Below are 22,347 nucleotides of genomic sequence, written 5' to 3'. Positions count from 1 at the left end.
TAGATCAGGGAAAACTTCACTATATTTTTTTTATTGAAGTATAGTCGGTTTACAATGTTGTGTTAGTTTCTGGTGTACAGCATAGTGATTCAGTGATACATATACATATATACTTTTTCATATTCTTTTGCATTATATGTTATTACAAGATATTGAATATAGTTACCTGTGCTATACAGAAGGACCCTTGTTGTTTACCTATTTTATATATAGTAGTTTGGATCTGCTAATCCGAAGCTCCTAATTTATCCCTCTTCCTGCCCTTTCCCCACCCCAGGTAACCATAAGTTTGTTTTCTATGCCTGTGAGTCTGTTTCTGTTTTGTAAATAAGTTCATTTGTCTCATTTTTTTTTAGATTCTGCATATAAATGATAACATATGCTATTTGTCTTTCTCTGCCAGACTTATTTCACTTAGTATGAAAATCTCCAGGTCCATCCATGTTGGTGTAAATGGCGTTGTTTCATTCTTTTTATGGCTGAGTAATATTCCACTGTATATATATTCCACTGTGTGCATGTATATGTGTGTATATATATATATATATATATATATACACACATATACATACACACAACTTCTTTTTCCAACCATCTGTCAATGGACATTTAGGTTGCTTCCATGTCTTGGCTATGGTAAATAATGCTGCTATGAACATTAGGATGAGTGTATCTTTTCGAATTAGAGTTTCCTTTGGATATTTGCCCAGGAGTGGGATTGCTGGATCATATGGTAACTCTGTTTTCAGTTTTTAAAGAAATCTCCATACTGGAAAACTTCACAATAAACTGATGCAAAGTTAAGAACTGGCATGATCTAACTATGGTTCACATATGTAGTCAGGGGTCAGGGCTTTTCTTCTTAGACAACTTTAGATACACTTGGCTGGGTTTTGTTCATTAAGCCAATGTCCTATGCTAACTATCCCTCTCTTACCATGTCCTTTCTGCAGAGGTATTAATTGTATTGGTTAAGTTGTAGGTAATTTCTGCTCCCAGGCTTGGAAATGTTCTGTCTCCTCCAATTACAGAATATGTTGATTTAATTAGCTTAACTCTCCTTAGACACCTAAAAGTTTCTGGACTGGGTGTGACATATGTACCCCCATGTAACCACTTATTGGGGGCACTGGCACCATCTTGTTTTGCTAGTGCACAATGATGGAAATTACCCTAAATCCCGTGGAGAATTCACTGGGAAGCCAAACCACCTGTGATGAGCTGAATATTTCGTGTGTCAGGTTACATGAAACAGACTTATGTTGTGAAACTACTTTTGAATGCCTCTTTGGAATCCGGTGTATATCCTGTCCTTCTGTGGCCGTGGTGTATGTTGCTGCCTCCTCCCCTGAAGGGACATTGGCATGCTTGAACTGGTTCTATACTTAGTTGTCTATCTTCACCAAGACAGTCTCTGGCAACTACCAAAAGAGGATAGCTGTGCCAAGAAGTCCAAGACTATACCTCAAGGTTCTCCTCAAAGCACTATTAACCTAGACACGCATTCATGCCGACAATGGTGTAGAATCTTCACTTATTAATTTCTTCTAAGCTGCCCCACTTAGAGGTGGATCAAGAGAACAGAAGCTAGCAAAAACACATACTTTCAAACAACTGGAAAAGTTCTCTAAGCACCCAAGATGTATAACTAATGATGGGCCACTCTGCCCTTGTTACTCTCAGCCCAACTCAACCCTCACTGAAAAGCCTGTCATCTCTTCAAAGTCAACGGCTGCTAAGAAAAGCACATAAACCTCAGAATTAGAAGACCTGATTTGAATCCAGTTCCACTATTCTCTTGGGCAAGTGTTTGTTCTTTCTGAGCCTCAGTTTCCTTACCTATGAAATGGGGACAGCAGCATCTTCTTCTTCATCACTTCATATGGTAACTGTGAGAATTAAATAATTTAGGTAAAACACTTAGCAAGGTGCCAGATGTACTAAGTTCTTACTAAAAGTTCACTTTGTAGGTCAGAGCCTAGCACAAGGATGCGGCATAAATAGACACTCGGTGTACACACACACACGAGTCCTATATCTGTTTGCAGAAAGAGGAAGCCCACTGGAAATGCAGAGTTAGAAAGCTGTCACTGAATTCTCAACTCTAGTTTTCAAATCTTGACAGTTTAACTCAATTCACTTTGCTACTTCATCTTGCTCATGCCTTTGTCTCTTGTCTCCCTGACCCATTACCTCTGCTGGGACCCTTGCTTTTCAGTGACGAATTCTTAGTGCCTTCTGTCTGACCATGATCCGTTATTCCCATGAGAATGCCTTTGTCATCTTGACAGACTCTGGTATTTCTCAGATCCAGAACCACATTCCCTTGCCATTGTCCCAAAGCAACCAAATGTTTTAAAGAAAAGCATATAGAAATCTAGATATTTACATCTGTATTCCCATAGTTGTGTGTGCCAGGAAAAATTTAAATCATACTCTCTACTGATACACTGGTTCTAAATCATGGATCTGGGAGAAAAGAAGTTAGGGAGGGCAAGTCCCGGCGGTTGGTCCACGGAGCTTCATGTCCATGCAGATCCAGTCCAGCCCAATATTTCATGCTGCTACAGTGAACATTTTTCAAAATCAATTAATTACCAATATATACATGTCCTTCCTACCTCTGCCAAAACTCGTCTTCTCTCCCCACCAAAAACAAAACCACACCAGTAAATGAACTTCTCAAGTTGCTAAAAATTTACCATAGGAGCCAAGCCTGTTTCTGAAAGTTTCAACTCACCCAATCGGACAAAAGGCAGAGGAAGGGGAGGCATTTATCAAGTTACACGGAGGATTCCATCTGTTATCTTAGACTTCTGTTACCAAGGGACACAAGAGGAGATACTTGAAGGCAGTTGGAAAGAGTTTTATTTTACAGATTCTAAGTCCAAAGATTTCAAATTAGAGAGAAGCAGCAGCAGAAAAGGAGAGAAAAACAAGCAAGCGTGATGACACCACCTTCATCCTGACATTCTGACATTGAGCCTGTGGAGAAACACCGTCCATGGTTAAGTCGCCTGTTCTAGCTGGGATCTGTCTGCTCAGCTTCCATAATAAATGCAGTTAAAGGGGCAGGCACGTCTCATCAGTCACAAAGGTCTTGTTTTTGAACCTCATCCTCACAAAAGCCACTTCTCATCATGCCAAGCCAACAGAAGAAGGTCATTTTTTGCATGGCTGGGGCATTAAGCTTCGTGTGTGCCTTTGGAGTCGTGACAGCCCTGGGGACACCTTTGTGGATTAAAGCCACCTTCCTCTGCAAAACTGGAGCTCTGCTGGTCAACGCCTCAGGGCAGGAGCTGGACAAGTTCATGGGCGAGATGCAGTACGGGCTTTTCCATGGAGAGGGCGTGAGGCAGTGTGGGTTGGGAGCCAGGCCCTTTCGGATTTTATGTAAGTAATAATTGCATTAGAATTATTTAATACTTCAGGCATGCTCTTCCAAATGTTGAAAGAAATTACTTTTAAGAGCCTTGCCCTGTCTGTTGCAGAACTTTTCAAACAGGTGTGAACGATTTGAAATACCTAGCAGTTTCTTCTTCCTAGTTTTTAGTCTTTTTTGAAATTTTATTAATTATTCCATTCTTTCTATTTTTATTATGACAACATATAGTTAATGTGTTGCTACAGAGTTAAACTTTTTGAAAAGATAAGCAATTAAAATTCTTCTTAAATATTAATATTTATGTAAGAAATGATGGGATCTTTTTTTTAAAAAGGGGTGAACTTGGGGAAATAGAAAAGCTGTAAGAGACGATTTCTATTTCATTCTTTAATAAAGAACCAGTGTCATAGGCTGCTTCGCTAACTCTGGCTGCTTTTTTCCCTTGCACATAACTTTTATTTCCTGTCTACACCCCTATTTTCCCTGATAGGCCCTTTGCTGTTGATAAATATTCTTTTTTTACCTTAACCAATTTGGATCACTTGACCACAGAAATTTAAAATGATATGCTGTCCTAACTGGGAAAAAATTAGATGCCTATTTAGTATAGAAAATTGGCCACTGATTGACCTTCAAATCATGTAGAGAATACGAGACTGATTTTCCTGTCGCGATATTTGTGAGCTGGAAGTGTTACCTGCAATATTTACAACCTGTTTATCTTAAGAAGAGAATTTTTTAAAAAATTACCATGTGAATAGGCAACCCATTAAATGAAAATTAATAAGAAGTCATTTGTTATATCTCTCCCAGCACACATTCAGAAATTATTATTATTTCAAAAGGGCTGGTTTGGAACAATCTTATGAAGACACAGCCAGTAAATTACTGCATAAATCACTCTTCAGGAAAGGGGGTTACCAATTGAGGCATTTAAAATGAATGATTATTTCGCCTGGATTTTTTTTTTCTCCTAGCATAGGTAGAAAGCTAAATTAATTGAATTTATTATCAACATATGCAGTGTCTAATTAAATTTCAATGCTGGTCTATTTATACTTCTGCAACATTCCTTATAACTTTTTAGCAGTCACTGGACACCAACCTTTAACTCACGTAGGTTATTTTTTTTCTTTTAGGTTATTCAGTGATAGGAATTTGCAAAGGGCTCCAGAAAATCCCCAAGAATTAGTCTTCAGCTTTTTAAGAAATTATCAACTAGGTTTGCCGAAGTGAATAGCCACCCTTTTCACTGAATGGCTTTAGTTCATTAAGGTAACGGTGCTGTTAGAGTTGCTTAGCTTTCCTTAGGGGGGAGAAAAGAGAACAAAGCAGAATGTCACACGATTTGCAACTGTATTAAAAAACAAAAAAGGGAAAAAGATGAGTGAAATGATTTAACCATGAGTCATTGGCAGCTAAAGTATGAGTAAAGCTTCTCACAAAAGAATTTAGACAAAAGCAAAATTCCTCTACAGGGAATTTTCTGGAGCCTTTGCATTTTGTACAGTGAAATGAAGATAAACTTATACCACAGGACATGTTTGAGAACAATAATATGTTTTCTAAACACTTATTAACACAGTAAGCAGTATGCACATTTCGTCTCATTTAATCCTTACACGCCACATTCCCCTGTGTTTGGTTCAATAAGGGAGTTTTCAATGATGGTGTCCTACACTGGTCCCATCTATGAAGAAGTTGTTCTAATCAGGTGTCCCTTTGCTTTCAGTGAAGACTCACAGAGCTGGTGGGGTTTAAACAAGCCCCTCGCCTATCCCACAGAACTGCATTTGTCCCCTGGATACTCTGATCATTTTCCCCAGCCTAGTGAGGAAAATCTTACATTAGACAGACAAATCTAGTTGGAGATTTGCTTTGAATAAATTGTGCATTGGCAGTGTCCATATTCTCAGTGAATTTTTCCTGGTTCTGCTGTACAGTTTATGTGTGTTATTTTTATGTGCAATGTAGGTGTCACTTTTAAAACCCAGATATACAGTATAACGTGAAGACGAAGAACGGACAAGAAAGAGTCAGGCGATGTTGTCCCGTTGTTCCTATTAAATGTTCCCTATTGACCACTCTATCTCTTTTAATTATAACAAAATTCTTCCCTGCCAGTGTGCACAATTATGCTGGGAAAACTTCTGCCTCGTTTACTTGGGCTGATTCTCATCCGTTTACGGGTCAGCGGTTCATTTTCTAGAGGTCACTAGCATTCATACTTAGCACACAATTTCATTCATTATAATGAAGGATTGTTTTCCTTTCAAGGCAACACAACTGGTCGGCTTAATTCTTCCTGCTACGTCACCTGTAAAATTTTAATGATGATGTTTAAACTCTAAATGTAGCCATCAAGACAAAAAATGCCGGTTTTGAGCTCAGGATGTGTGGGTGGGTTTCTGTTTCGGTTTGAAACTCTGCAAAGCATCATCAAAATAGGATCCCCGAGAGTCATATGGTCTAGATCATTCCTAGGTATGCTGGGCTCTTCATTGCCAAGACAGTTCAACAAGCTGGGGGAAACATATGGAATATTTTTTGTTTGAAAGGTAAAAGAGAAAATTTAATCACAGATCACAGCTTGCAACTTAGTCATGCTTTAAAAAGCATTTTAATTTGGACCTTATCATTGAAAACTTGTAAAAAGCTTAACAGTGATTGAGCTTACTTTGTATACTAGAAAAGCAGAGTTTCTTTTGACCAAATGAGGCATACGACCCGGATTGCAGGGGGAAGGTTGAAACTACTTCTGTGAACAAGCAGGTGGCTCCTCAAACATGTTTGGGGTACAATAGTTGTGACTCAAGATCTCTGTGACCCTTGCTGAGAGTTGTCACTTCATCCCGTGGTTTCCTCCTGTCTCCCACTGATCCCACCTATTCCAGGTGACCTATGGTCACCATCCTGTACACCCTGCCTCTCTCCCATCACCCTGCCTACACACGGCAGAGCTGCAAAGGTCTTTAATGCATGTCCTTCTAGTAACACTGCCTGGCTCTCCCCTCTTCCTGAGCGTGCAGTCTGGGTCGAAGCAGGCATGGTGGGGGGTGGGAGGGACACCTAATGAGTTTGGGGAAGTCATGACCTGATAAGAGGGAAGGAGCAAGGAAGTCACTTGTGCCATTTCACTCAGCATGCATGGCCCCTCCATCCTTTTAGCTCAGGGCCCTACTGTCTACTCTCACACATCAAAATAGTCCAGCCAAACTAACATATATAAAATAGGTAAACAAAAAGTTCATACTGTATAGCACAGGGAACTATATTCAATATCTTGTAGTAACTTGTGAAAAAGAATATGAAAATGAATATATGTATGTTCATGTATGACTGAAGCGTTATGCTGTACACCAGAAATTGACACACTGTAAACTGACTATACTTTAATAAAAATATATATATATCAAAAAAAAAAAAACTCCAGCCAATAGAGATGTTTTCCTCCCATTGGGAAAATAATGCGATTAGTGGGATGGAAGACAGCAGTGTTTAGGAAGCACCAGTGTGAAGGGGCAAACTGACTTCTCACAGTTTTCTTTCCTCCTCTATCCTTCCCAAAGCATGATGTTCACACTATTACTCCTTATCACCTTGTATGGTGAGTATTTGAGAATGTGTACTTCTCTGCGAGGAGACTGTGAGCCCCAAGAAAGCAGGGGCTGTGGGTCATTCATCCCGTTCCTCCCTCAAACCTGTACCTGGCACAGTGCCTGGCGCAAAGAGGTACCTAATGTTTAGTAAACTGACACTATTGAGATGGAGCAATTTGGGGTGGGAGCAGGGCTCTGCCACTCACTGGAGATTAGACTTTCAACAAATTATGTCACTTCATTGGTTTTCAGCCCTTGCATCTATACAATGGGAGGTGAAACCAGGTGATCTCTAACATCTCTTCCATTTCAAACACTCTGTGATCTATATAATGAGGAGCTGACTGTTCTTGACAAGGTTCTTTCAGCTTTAAATCTGCATGACCCTTCTAGTTTCAGTCGCTTGAAGCCTCCACTGACAGATTTCAGCCACCATTATTAGCAGTGGTGAGTTTTGTGTGCCTTTGCTCTTTGGTTCTCAAAGCTCATGATTTTTAAAGTAAAGTATTCTGAAATACCCACCATTTATTAGGACCCAGAGGAATTTCATTATCAAAGTGAAGACTCCTTTTTTCCCTGTCATAACCTTTTACTTTTTGTGTAGAAAATTGCAAGTGGAAGAAGGAGAAAATGAAAAATGGGATGGGATGTTCTGGAGTTCTAGAGAGACGGGGCAGTGGGTTCTGAAGAGCAGGAGCAGCCATAAACACCCAAATAATTAAAAGAGAATTATTGAGAAAGCAAAAAAAGGAGAAGATCAAAAGACAGGAAGAGGCTGCCCTATTTCCTTCCATTTTTTTTTCTAGAAACTCCTCTTCCATCCTCACTGAAAAACTCCTCTTTGCTGAATCAGATTTCATAAACTGGTAATGGCAAGTAATGAGGAATGACTAGCATACTTAACACTCCAAGGGTATTCTTTACCCAAAGGCAGAACTTCAGCAGAAATTATCCTCGAATTAGTGAGCAATGTAGGAAAGACGCTTTTGAGAAAAGGAACTTCTGATTCTCCTTGGTTAGTGCAGGACAAAGATGTTTATTTCTTCCTCCTCCCTAACAACTACCTGCAACACCCTTACCAGAAAAAAATCCACCATATTAGTCTTGTTTGAGGACTACAATTTTGCATGTATGTGTACACACACACACCACCCCCAACGTACCTTCCTTCCCTTTAAATTACCCTCCACCCTAAACAGCCAGTAAATTTATTGACCTGGGCTTACCTGAGTGATAAAAGAGAGGCTGACAAGGCTGCTCTGAAGTTCTGCATGCCAGGTCCTAACTAAGTGAAACTTCTGGAACTTAACTCTAGTGTGTGAACTTTATCTGCTGGAGGATGACTCTTAAATTGTTCTCACAATTTGCTGCTCTGCTTTCTCATTTAATCTCTGAGGGTGAGTCATCTTCCCCAGGGACTTTCAGACAATCCAGAAAAAAACCCACTCATTTACTGGATGCCTCCTCAGTGCCAGGCACTCTGTATACATTATCTTCAACCCTTATATGGGAGGCGTTATGAGGCCACTCCTCTTCAACAAACATGGAAACTGGAAACTCCAAGAGTCACAGACCTCGGAGGTAGCAGACCTAGGACTGAAATTCAGACGCATGTGATGGATTTGCTCATTCCTCTGCCACATTCTGTCTCCTTACAATATGCAAAAAGGATGCAAAGAGATGAAGAAAATATAAGAGTAGACCTCAGTTTCACCATCTATTTAAAATACTGTCCTGAATTGGTTAGGATATGGAGAAAAGGGAACCTTATAGCACTGTTGGTAGGAATGTAAATTCGTGCAGCCACTGTGGAAAACAATAAGGAGGTTCCTCAAACATTTAAAAACAGAACTATCACATGATCGAGCAGTTCCACACCTGGATATTTATCCAAAGAAAGCAAAAACATTAATTTGAAAAGATACATGCACCCCAGTGTTCATAGCAGCATTATTTATGATAGCCAAGATATAGAAACAACCTAAATGTCCATCAACAGATGACTGGATAAAGAAGATGAGATGTGTGTGTGTGTGTGTATGTGCATATACACACACACAATGTAATATATATAATATATATAAAATATATATGTGTTATATATATGTACACACACACACACAATGGAATATTACTCAGCCATAAAAAGAAAGAAATCTTGCCATTTGTGACAACGTGGATGGACCTGGAGGGTGTTATACTTAGTGAAATAAGTTACAAAGAGAAAGACAAATACTATGTTTTCAACTATATGTGGAATCTAAAATGCAAAATGAACAAATAGAACAAAACAGAAACATACTCATAGACACAGAAAACAAACTAGTGGGTACCAGAGGGGAGAGGAACGGGGGAGGCAAAATAGGTAAAAGGGATTAAGAGGTACAAACTATCAGCTATAAAATACTTACAAGAGTGTAATGTACAGCACAGGGAACATAGTCAGTATTTCATAATAACTTTGTATGGAGTACAATCTATAAAAAGACTGCATTACTATATTGTACACCTGAAACTAATACAATATTGAAAGTCAACTATACTTCAGTTTAAAACAAAAAAAAGCTCAAAGACGAAAAAATTCTGTTGGTACCTCACAAGAACTAGTTCTTATATAATCGTGTGATGGTACTTGGCCTTAAGACTTGAACTCATTCATTGCCTTTTATTTCACATTTCAATGGCCCTGATATCTCAGCCCCAATCTTTGACCTTTGGAAAGTAAAATAGTTAAGCTAAGTCTGTTTAATAATCTAGGCTGAGCAAGTCACATGCTTATGGTGAATCTTTGGGTTACAGAATTATAATACCTTGATGTTGATAGTTTCGTGTTGAAGACAAAGTTATCTGATTACACACATGGTTAGCTGACTTAAAATCTCTGCCAGTGAAAACGTTCACCGTATAATCTTCAAAGTTAGTTGCTTTGACGACAACAATTATTTCACCACAGCAAGGACCAGAATGGCAGGCTCCTTCCTGAGGTGACATGAACAGTTTCAAAACAGAAACAGGGACAAAAAAAAAAAAACAAGGCAAGCAGGTACATAGCATTTGATTCACTTCAAAAACGGATGTTTCATTTAGAGTCAATGGGATAGAATTAGAGCATAAATTAAAATCTCTTTTTTTTTCAAAACATGAAAAAATAAAAGCTTATTTTTATCTCTGAGCTATACCAGGGATTTCATAAAGCTAAAGGCGTCAATTTTAAAACACAAAACTCATTTAAATTAAACAATGGCAGATCTGCCTCTCACGGAGCCGTGCAGCTAAACCCCCAGACTGGCTGCGGTGTGACACACTTTTATTACAGGTAGGCTAGCGCTGACTAATCGCTAACTGTACCTGGCAGACTAATTTATGCAGGATTCGTATCTTGCTCCCTCTCAGCGTGATGTAACTGTGGCAAAGCCATTCTCCGGAGTTATTACCCCGACATAATCATACCCTGTGGATTCGGAGCCGTTAAATGGGTTCTGTTATCAGAGACACATATGCACCAAAGCAGCTGCCGCCCCTCAGCCACCGAGGGTGATTAAGACTCACTGATGGGGCCGCCTGCGATAGGCTGGAGTCAGGTAGATTACAGCTCAACTGAGAGAAATTCAGGCGCAGTACAGAGAAAATTGTATTTTAAACGGTTCTATCATATCATCAAGTCTCCTTCTTTTAAGTGCCAGGGTCATAGATTTCATTCTCCCTGACCACGTAGCCATCAGAAGCCCGCCTCGATACGTGGGTGTGAGATTAGGGGTAATATTAAAGGCAATGAATGCATCGAGCTTATGTCAGGGAATGTCTTTTACCGGATTTTCATCATGACTGGCTGCAGATGGACTGAGCGGAGGGGAAAGTCAGATCAAGAGCATTTCTGTAAGAAGAAAGAAATCTCCCCTCTTAAGTCTCTTTAAAGAAAATGAATAGCTGAGCACCACGGGGCCAAATGCAACTTTTTTTTCAACGTATCTTTTATGTGAAGGACAAGTCGAGAAGAAAAACAGGATCTCTGAAGCTACCATCACGGCTTTAATCTCGGAAGAAGTGGCGGCTCCATGGCTGCCATCATCATCAGAGGCTGCTTCGTTCTGAGAGCTTCACAGATGGGGTCACCTGCATTTCACATCTGGCCAAATGAAGACAAATAGGGTTGATGAGACCTCAACCATTAGATCAGTGGTCTGGAAGCCTGGCTGTGCTTTAGCATCACCCGGGGAGCCTTGAAAACTCTTGAGGCCAAGGCTCCATCCCAGACCAATTGAGTCAGGACCTCTGGAGGTGAGGCCTGAGCACTGGCATGATTTTCAAACTCCCCGAGTGATTCTATGTGTTGCCAGGGTTGAGAACTACCGAGGTGGATGCTAGCCAAGGCAGGTGGAATCAGGTGAGGCCAAGAGTCAGATGCCCTCCATGTTAGGGGTGGGAGAGGTCATCAGAAGGAAAGGGGAAGACAGAAGCAGTATTTAGTATTGGTTCCACACAGCTGGGAGGTTTTCTGGTCAAACTCAAGCTGGAATGTTTGGCTTTCATGCCTTTAGCTGTGTATTTCTTGGAAGGGTCTCATACTTCATCCACACCCACCTGGCCTCAGATGGGATGAGAGATCTGATGGATGAGTTTGCAGAAGGAAACTGAGCAGTAGAGAGGGAAACAGCTCAGTGATAGAGCACGTGCTTGACATGCATGAGTCTCTGGGTTCAATCCCCAGTACTGCCATTAAAAAAAAAAAAAGAAAGAAGGAAAGTGAGCAAACTTGGCTCCCAGTCCCAGAGGCTTCCTCTCTTTCTAAACCTGCCCACCAGTTACAGGAGTCCCCTTCTCACTCGGTCAGGGGGCCAGCCCTGCCCTGGATAGGGAGGTGCTCAGCTGTCCAGCCCTGCCTGTGACCAAGTGGGTGAGGCTGACGAATTCAGTGGACCTTGGTGGATGATCTAAACCACAGGCTCCAACGCTTTATCAGAAATAAAGCTAGTATTTCCACCTCTGTCTGCCCACCTCCTGTGGAAGAGCTCTGCTCCTTCTAAGGAGACTCTCAGGGGTCCTCTTTGGAGGTGTGCCATCAGCCCAAACATCATTTGAGACAAGCCAATACAGAGCAGGTGCAAGAAACTGTACAAAGGAAATAGAAACAGGAAGGGGAACAATATATCGGACACTGAGGAAAGTGTGTGACAGGTAGCAAGTAAGTCATTAACTACAAATCCAAAGTTCCTGGATTATGTACAGCAATAGTCACCCGCTTGGTCATGGAAAAAAAAAAAAAACTGAGCTACAAGATAGAAAGCTCACCCGAATTCCATGGAATCTAAGGACACCTATGGGAGATCTCAGGTCCCAACATGCAGATATGTGCTCTAACACCTATGGGCCAAATAACTCCCACATGCCCCCAGCCATCGACCCTGAGTTCTTAAGTCTCCCACTCTGGGTGGAAAGATAATTCTTCAGCTGTTCTCGTCATGTTAAAAAAATATTTAAGTGATTACATGAAAATTTACAAAGAGTTTCCACATAAAGAATCTCACAGTGTCTCTCAAAAGTTCTGACTTATTTCTATTACCACGCACATTTACAGATATGGCAGCCAAGGTATCAGAGGCCCACACGAGCAGTAAATGGCAAAACCAGATTAATCCCAAACTTTCCTCATTCCAAAAGCTACGCTTTCCCCAACTTGCTGTGTTGTCTTTCAGTGAATGCCTGGCTATTCTCACTTCCTACCAGCTCCCTGCGTTTCTTGCTTTGGTGGTGTGTGATATTCTAACCACCCAGTACTCTTGGTTAATGCCTAAATGCCTAGGTTTAGACTGGATTTACTGATTCTTGTTTTAAGAATTGTAGGATTAAGGGGGAGAGGGTATACAGCTCAGTGGTAGAGCACATGCCTAGCATGCATGAGGTCCTGGGTACATTCCCCAGCACCTCCATCAAAAATAAATAAATAAGCCTAATTACCCCTCCCCAAAGAATTGTAGGATTAAAAGATATGACAATTAGACCAGAATCAGTAATAGATAAAAAGTTTCAGGATAAAATATAACAGAAGAACTCAGGAGACAGAGATAAAATAAATTTTAAGGCAACTTAAATGAACGCCATGCATTTAGAGAGATCAAATAAAACATGGATTAATGGCAAGTAATAAAGGAACCTACTTAGCAGTTAGTAAAAACAAATACTTTTTAAATCTTATTCTTCTTACCTTCCAATGATCTATTGAAAACCGTATGACTTGACATGTAAGACTCAAATTCTTTGTAAGTCAGAGTGTATGCATCCTCAGCTCAACACTCCCTCACCAAGAAAAAGATCATTGGTTGCTTATGTGCCCAAGCATTCTTCTAGACTCTGAGGACACAGTGGGAATGAGAGAGGGGACTTGTTCACAAACAACTAATATTCTAGAAGAAGTGCTTTTAAATAGCTGGCCATTTGTAAGAGCTGTACAGGCACATCAGTCAAGACGGGAAAGGTTACGTTTTGATAAGAAGTCCAAACATCATAGGTTTAAATCAGCAAAGATTGATTTCTTGCTCACAGTACATGTTCATCAGAGATTAGCTGTAGGTCCATCCCAGGACATAGCCACCATCTGGACTGTCACCAGCTGTGAAAGAGCCGTGGAGGCTCTCACACAGGCAACTAAATTCTCTGACCCGGAACGGACCCATGCCACTTTCATTTATATTTTATTGGCCAAGGTTGTTACATAGCCACATATACCTTCCAAGGGGCCAAAATGTGCAATCCTATTGTGAGCTCCGAATGGGGAAGAACCAGAACTACACATGGTGGGTTAGTACTAGTGACTATCACAATGACTGTTTTTTGTTCAGAAAGCTCCAAGAAGAATTACTCTCTGTCAGGGCAAGGCACAGGGAAATCAGAGGAAAGGAAGGATTAGAGTTAGCTATCACTAGATGGCATTGATGAAGCCATTCTGAGCAAAGGATCAGCATGAGCAAACGTATGAGGAGCCTACTGTGGCCAGAGTGCAGAGGATGCGTGAGAGGGAGGAGGAGGAGGAAGCCGGGACCAGGATGTGAGGACCTTTGTTTGCTGTATGGAGGCAGCTAATTTTATCTTGTAGGCAATAGGATATCATTTAAGATGTTGATCATGTATGTGTCAGCACAGAGATGGATTAGAAGAAGACTAATAGAGAGGCAGGGAGGATAGTCAGAAGGCTGAATTCTGACTCCAGTATCGGAGGTCCAGACCAAAGCACTGTCAGAGGGCTGGAAAGTGGGTGGGTGGGGGAATATTTCCAAAATAATCAGATGAAACAATCAACAGAGGGGACAGAGGATGAACCTCAGATTTCTGCTGGATGGATGGTTGTGATAATTTACCAAGATATACAGAAGGGGAAAGTTTAGAGAGAAGATGAAATTCTTTTGGGTCATGTTTAATGAGGTTCTCTTACAGGCCAGCAACTAGAGACGCCATCAGTTCTGCAGATTTGGAGGTCATGAGTGAGGCCTGGGGTGTAGGTGGACAGGTGAGAACCGGCAGATTAGAAGTGGTAGTTGGAGCCACACCTGAAGATGAAGTTTCCCAGAGAGGGGAACTGAATGAGAAGGTAAACAAAGATGTGGCCTAGAAAACACCAATATTTATGGGTAGAGGAGGAGGGATTTCCAAAGGAGAAGGAGGGGATGGCCAGTGAGCTGGAAGGAAACCAGCATGGTGGGGGGGGTACCATGGGGGAGCAACCTTCAACAAGGAAGTACCAGTCCACAGTCGTGACTACCACAGGGCTGTCCAATGAGAGACAACGAAAGTAGCCCTCTGAATCTTCCATCGTAAGGGCACAGGGGACCTTTGCCAAAGCAGTCTTGAGGGAGTGGTGGGGAAGGGAGGTCCTTGTAGGAGCTGAGGAGGGAATGGAGAGGTGAGGACCCAAGGAAAGACTGAGGTCGGGGAGTAGCTAGAAGAGTCCTAAGGCCAGGCTGGGGGTGTTTACAACGGGGGGGGGTGGTTCTTTAATATGATTCTATGCTGAGGGGACAGAGCAGGAGGGAGGAGGAGGCTGAAGACAGGAAGGAGAGGGAGGTAACTAATGGATTTAGAAAAGACCCTGTGAAGGTGAGAAAGGCCCAGAGCACAGGGAGGAAGCCAAGTCTTGAACAGGAGCAAAAAAATTTTTTTTCACTAAGAAGGGAGGAAAGATTGGGCATGGAGCAAAAAGAAGGGTGGCACTGGGGGACAGAAAAGTTGCGGGAATCCCCCCGAAACAAGAGACTAAGGGAAATGGAGCGGGGGTGTGACGGGTGCTTCAGAGTGGGGGAGGTCTGGAATATCTGACAAGGGACAGAGAGGGAAAGACTAGACTAGGCTTTGCAGAAATGGGGGGGGGCGCTATAGATCAGAAGCTCGGGAGAGTTGGGTCCAGAGGCAAGACACATCCCCCAAGGAGTGGAGCCTCCAACCAAATGATGGCAGGAGGGGGATTTTCCTACAGAGAGCACCCCTGTGCCTGCGTTTCCACTCAAATCATTAACTCACAGCTTACTCAGCTCTGTTTCATAACAGCAGATTGTAGTAACGAGGGGATGACAGCCTTTCTCCACGCGCTGAGAGTTATGCAATGTGGCTTTTCTTTTCCCCTCTCCCTCCTGTGACTCGGGTGCCTTCTGCTCTGTTGGGAGAGTGAACTCGACGACTAGCCTCTTCTAGCTCTATTTCTGACTCCATGTCGTGTCAAAAATCTCTGCTTTCTGGACTTCACAGAGAGGAAACAGAGCTTTGAACCAGGAGTTTAATAGTTACCTTGTATCTTTACGTATTTAGAGAGTATTCTTTTAGAACGCGCTGCTCTGGCCCAAGTAATTCCTTTCCTGGGAATTCATCCAAAAAGGTTACTCCTGTTCATCACACACCCCCATAATAAGAAAGAAAAAGGTACGGGCCTGAAATTTGTTCGTGGAAGCATTAGCTGTAATAACTAAAATAACGGAAGGCAAACCTAATGGACAGCAGTGCATCAGTTTGATGGAAAATCCATGTAGTTTTCTAAATGACATTTATAAAGACAACCTGTATGATGCAGGAAATGCTTATCTTCTGAGTAAAAAGAACAGAATGTGACCTCAAAAATTCATTATGATTATAGTAATATGTGAAATGTATATTAAGATAGATAAAAATTTGAAAGGAACAAAAAAAGGGAAGTCTTGCTTTTTATGTTGGTGGGATTGTGGGTAAATCTGTACCTTAATTTCCATTTCATTGTTATAATGTTGTTCACCTGTAAGAAAGATCCTCCATAAACAGTTGGACCTTTGGACAAACTGACAGAATCATGGAGACAGCAAGTCCCTGCTCCCCCTCCCTCCTGCCCCGCTAACAAAATAGAGCTGTTTCATGTTCAAGTTGGAGATGGATTCTTTCACAAATCCTAAACTTTAAACCTTGTTATTAAACAGCCATCAGTTTCCATCTCATATGTTGACAATCCCCCAAGTATGCTGGATTAAAATTTTTCTTTTAATAAAGAGATTTGAAATTCCATTCCAGTTGCCAACCAGGCCTTTCAACTTCTTAAAAAAAAAAATCCAAAAACTCACACGGGCTCCTATCATCCCTTTGGCAACTATTCTATCTCCATTGCCCCAAATTCCCTCCCTTCAGCTTCTATAACCACCAGCCCCAGAAACAGCTTATATCAAGGTCAACAGTGACTTTCTGACTCAAAGGACAAATTTTGGTTCTCAATGAGAAACTCCATCACACTTAATACTACCAACCCCCTTTCTTCCTCTCCTTGGGCCCTGGGGTCGCTAACTGGACTGTTCTCTCCCCTTCTTCCTTCCCTCCTCACCTATACAACACTAACTCCCTTCAGTATGTATCACTGGCTTCCACCAAGAAACTCCAAATCTGCTAGCCACACAGGACCCCATCCCTGCATCCTACTCCAGGTAAAACGTACCCACCCAACATACCCATGTCCACCAGCTACATCGTGCATTCTTCACAGCATCAGTGACCCCCTAAGGAGGTGAAAATTGGTTCTTGGTGGCAAGAAAAACCCTTACTCTTTGAAAAGTGTGTATGTATACAAAGCACACACATAAATACAATATAGACACCAATATACAATATATCAGTGGTATCAAAATTCCATGGGTGGAGGGTGGTTAGGAGGAATATCTAATAAGACTCCTGGGATGAAGTGCAACAGTGAAAAAAAATTTTTTTGAGAAATACTGTTCTACATTGTGCCAGCATTCTTAGATACTAGGAAAATAGCAGTGAATAAAACAGACCAGGGCACCTGCCCTCATGTTATGGGGGAAACAAACAAACAGATAAGTAAAAATAGACAATTTATCAGATGATGATAATTGCTATGGAGAAAAAGAAGAGAAAGGAAAGGGGTAGGGGAATTGAATAGGGGTTATTGGGCAGCAGTTTGCAACTCCAAGTAATAAAGGCTTCCCTGAGAAAGTGGTATTTAAATAAAGACATGGAGGTGAAGGAGCAAGCCATGGTGATCTCTAGGGGAATTTACAGGGAAAGGAAACAGTAAGTGCAAAGGCCCTGAGGTAGGAGTGTTCCTGAAACATCTGAAGTGTAGTTAGGAAGCCAGTGCTGGAGCACACGGTGCCAAACTGCGCAAGGAAACAGGAAGAGATGAAGTCAGAGGAGTCCAGTCATGTACAGCCTAGTAGGCCACTGTAATGACTCGGCACACTCTGGGTGAGATTGGAATCCACCAGAAGGGTTTCAACAGGGGACTGATAAAAACAAATTCTTTTTTTTAATGTAACTAGTTGGGGTTTTTTATTTTTATTTTTAAAAGTAATTAATTTATGGATGTTCAGGGGAGTGCTGGGGATTGAACCTAGGACCTTGTACATGCTAAGCATCTGCTCTACCACTTGAGCTATATCCTCCCCCCTAAACCAATTCATTTTTAAAAGATCCCACCAGCTGCTGCATTGAAAACAGCCTGCAGGATGGGGGTGCGGAAGCAGGGAGACTGGTTAGGAAGCCCTCGCAGTCATCCGAGTGAGACGATGGTGACGCGCACCAGGTGCAGCAGCAGAGACGGGGAGACGGGGTTAGACTCTGAAGGTAGTGCCAGGAGCTTTTCCTGATGGGTTCAACGTGAAATGTGAGAGTAAGAGAAGAATCAAGGATGAGGCCAAGGAAGAACGGAACTGCCCGCAACCAAGAAGAAGGCGGCTAAAGAAAGCAAGGGTGTGGAAGAGAAGACAGCGGGTTTGGTCAGGGACACACTGAGATGCCTACTCAATATCCCAGTCAAGACGTTCAGTAAGTAATTGGAGGACACACAAGTGTGGGATGCAGGGAGAAGTCCAGGCTGGAAACATCTGCTCGAGAGTACTTCTAGTCAAAGCCATGATACTGCATAAAGCACTAGTGGGAGTGCGTGAAGACGGAGAAGAGAAGAGGTGAGGATCAACCAATGAAGTGCATCAAAATGGTAACCGGGAGGCAGCCAAGCCAGGTGAGGGCAGTGTCTAGAAGCCAGAAATCAGGTAAGATGAGGATAAGGGTTGACCACTGGGTTTGGCACCCGGAAGCTCTTTGACACTCTGGGAAACATAGTGTTAGTGCAGTGGGTTCGAGAGAGAAAGTGGAGAAAGGACCAAGATGCTGAGACTAGAGACAACTCCCTGAGAGGCTTGGCTGTAAGGGAAAGAGAGAAAGGGGTTAACAGCTGGAGGAGGACTTAAGTGAGATTATTTTTTTAAAGATGAGAAAATGACAGCATGTTTGTGTGCTGATGGGCCTGATCCAATAGAGGGGAACTGATGATGTGGTAGAGAGAGGAGAGAATCCCTCAGCAGTGTCCTTGAGGAGGTGAGAGGGGGTGGCTTGTGAGCAGCGGTGGGATTGGCGTCAGACAGGAGCACACCACAGCACACCTGTGCCGAACACCTACCGCGCACTGGGTACTCCACACGCTGATGCCACTGGACCCTCACAGACGTGAGAGGAAAGTAGGATTAGTCTCAGTTTTCAGATAAGAAAATCAAGGTTTAAGGACTTCACGGAATTAGAAAAGAAGCTAAAATACTAGCTTCTTTTGCCTAACTTCAAATGCCTGATCCTTTCCCAGGCCGCCCCACGGGACACCCTCACTTTACAGAGAGAAAGAGGGACGCATCAGCCTGCTCAAGGTCCCGCAGAGGGCCGGAACCTGGTCCAGACTGACTCTTGGTCCAGTGCCCCTTTCCTTCTAACTGAGCTCTTCCTCCCTCCAGGCCAAATGGGCACCTTTGCAGGGACTACTGCTCACACCTGGAGGACGCTGCTCACTCCAGCTCTTGTTCCTCCTCCTCCTGGTCATTTTTAGTGAGGTTTATTGAGGTATAACCACATGCAGTACAACTCACCCTTTTTAGGTGGACGGGTCTATGAATTTTGACTGATGCCTGGAGGCATGTAAATACCACCACAATCAAGATTAGAACACTTTCATCACCCCCAAAATCTCCCTTGTGCCCCTTTGTGGTCAGTGTCCTCCCCCCACCCCCAACCCTGGGCCACCACTGATCTGTTTTCTGTCCTCATCACTGTGCTTTTTCCAGAATGTCCCACATACAGAATCATACAATATGCAGCCTTTTGAATTCAGTTACTTTCAGTCAGCAAAATGCATTTCAGATCCATCCATGCTGTTGTGTGCACCAACAGCCTGTTCCTTTGCATTGCAGAGCTGGATTTTATTTTATGGATGGTTTGTCCATTTACCAGTTGATGGATATTTAAGGTGCTTCCAGTTTTTAGCAAATAAAAGTAAAGCCACTGTAAACACACGCATACAGATTTTTGTATGGACATTTGTTTTTAATTCTATTAGGCAAATATCTAGGAATGGGATTGCTGGGTCATATATTAAGTCCATGGTCAGCTTTTTAAGTACTGAAACAATTGATAGTCATGTGCTAAAAGAATTTAACCTTGGCCATATATCAGAAATAACTCAAAATGGACCATAGACTTCAATGTAAACCTAAAACTAAAAAAATTCTGGAAGGAAAACAGGCGAAATTATTTGTGACCTTGCATTAGGCAAAGATTTCTTAGATTTGACATTCAAAACATGATACATAAAAGAAAAAAATTTGATAAATTGGAATTCATAAACATAAGGACAGTTCTTCAAAAGGTACTGATAAGAGAATGAAGACAAGCCACAAACTCAGAGAAAGTATTTGTGAATTACTTATCTGATAAAGGGCTCATATCCAGCATGCATAAAGAATTCTCGAAACTCAATAATAATAGTAATGAACAATTCAATAAAAAATGCACAAAAGATATGAGCAGACACTTTACCAAAAAAGATGTATGGAAGGCGAATAAACTCACAAAAGGATGCGCAACATCATTAGTCACTTGGCAAATGCAAATTAAAACTACAAAATAAACTACACATCTATGAAATGACTACAATTTTTAAAAATTGCCAAGTACCAGCAAGAATACAGAACAACTGAGACTCTCATACATTGCTGGTGGGAAGGTGAAATGGTACAGCCACTGCGGAAAACCCTTGGCAGTTTTTTATAAAGTCACACATACAGGAGCTGGGGGTGGAGGACAGGTTGTCTCCAAAGGGGAAAAAGGAAGCTTCGGAAGCTGTGGAATAGTTCTGTATCTTGATTGTGGCAGTGGTTACGTGATCATAAGCATTTGTCAAAATGCACAGAACAGTACACCAAAAAGAGAGAAATAGTTACAGTGTTAATTTAAAAAAAGGGGGTGGGGGGCGGGAGTAAAAGCAAAAGCAGCGATGCCACTGTGAGACTTCAGGCAAATTACTTAACTTCTCTGTGCCTTCGGTTTCATAAATAGCTCCCTTTCACTTGGCAACAGCTAATCAAGTAATTTCTGGAGGCCTGAAGTGACTTGCTGAATTCATGACAGCCCCTCTGCAGATTAAAATGTTCAAATCCTTTTTCTGTGTTGTAATCCTACACCTCAAAGAAGGGAAAGACCAAGCAGATCTCCAATATCATTGAAGTGACACCTTCCAGTATTTACTTGAAGGGTCTGCTCTCATCTTCCGTGAAGATATTGGTTGGAAAATGAAGGGTTATTATCAGAGCTCTGATTGGTCATTACAGATTTGGAGAATTTTCATCAAAGAAACCTCACGAAATATGACATGTAGGGATTAGTATCCTACTGGGTGACTTTCTTGCAAAAGTGGGAATTTTAAGAGACTTCAGAAGAATTAATATGCTCCACATGACAATTTATTTTAGCTTCTGGCTTTTCTTTCCAGGAGGCAAATCAGTGCAACTTCTGCCTTCGTTTTAGGTAGGTAACAACTGTCAGTTTTCAGACAGGCTTCACCTAGCTGTCCTCTCAGAGACAAAGAGGTGGCCGCCTCTTCCCCAGGTGGGGAGATGGAAGGAAGCAGGGTTTTTGATAACAGTTAGTCAAAACCAAGTCAACAGCTAACCAAGTGCAAGAATAGCAAGTTGCATTGATTGAACTGCCTCAGCAGTTGGAAGCTCGGGAGGGTGGACGATCGTAGACTAATTGGTTCGCTCTGCACCCCGAAAACACAGGGCAGTGAGGACCAGTGCAATCACTGACAACAGAGGCTCAGCACCTTGCACTTCAACACCCAGTTTGCCTCTTCCAAACAAAGCTGAGGCGTCTTCCCATTTTATCTTAATTTATCTTGATCTATCTATTCATCCATCCAACCACCCATCCATCCAATTTCTAATCAATAAGGGCTTTTCAAAACACAACCACAATACCATTAACATAGCCAACAAAATCAATAATAGTTATGTAATAGCATCTAAAACTCAGTCCATGTTCAATTTTCCTTGGTTATCTCAAAAACTTTTTCTTATAAAGTTTTGTTCAAATCATAAACAATATCCATACATTGCATTTGTTAGTATGTCTCCTAAATCTTTTAATCTAGAACAGTCCAAGGAATTTTTATGTCTTCATTTATCCTTTCAATTATTTTTTAAAAGCATTTATGTATTCATTAACTAGATAATGTTTGTGGGGTAGTAAAAAATATTTTTCCGACCACACTAAAAGGTACATAATGAGGTATCCCTGTCTCCCTCCCCTGGAAGTGATGTTATCGGTTTCATGTGTAATCTTCTAGAAATGGTGTCTGCCTAGAAGAGCATGCCCACCCCCGAGGCTGCTTGGTGGATAAGAATGAAGACCTGAGTTCAAATCTCTGCCACTTACTAAATACAAATTTTGGGCACGTTACATCACCTCTGAGCCCGCTTTTTCCTCTGGTAAATAGATCTAATAATAGTACCTATCTCATGGAATTGTTGAGAGAACTGAATCAGATAAGTAAAGTATTTAAAAACTACTTGTTACTACATACAT

The 22,347-nt window shown here is 41.7% G+C and overlaps 1 protein-coding gene across 2 annotated transcripts in view; it reads left to right on the top strand.

Moving 5' to 3' along the window:
- The first annotated feature begins 3,098 nt into the window (after positions 1–3,098).
- CLRN1 (clarin 1) overlaps positions 3,099–22,347 on the top strand; it is a 35,257-nt gene continuing 16,008 nt past the window's right edge. The window contains exon 1 of one of the 2 annotated variants that reach the window (XM_006202803.3): positions 3,099–3,393. In XM_006202803.3, the coding sequence (XP_006202865.2) occupies positions 3,141–3,393 (253 nt within the window). In that variant the 5' untranslated portion in view covers positions 3,099–3,140. The remainder of the gene's footprint in view (positions 3,394–22,347) is intronic. The other variant, XM_006202804.3, reaches the window with a different exon arrangement.

This window comes from Vicugna pacos, chromosome 1 (genome assembly GCF_048564905.1).
Source record: "Vicugna pacos chromosome 1, VicPac4, whole genome shotgun sequence".
Taxonomy (NCBI): domain Eukaryota; kingdom Metazoa; phylum Chordata; class Mammalia; order Artiodactyla; family Camelidae; genus Vicugna; species Vicugna pacos.
Note: the sequence above shows the minus strand (reverse complement) of the source record. Positions and strands in the feature narration are given on the sequence as shown.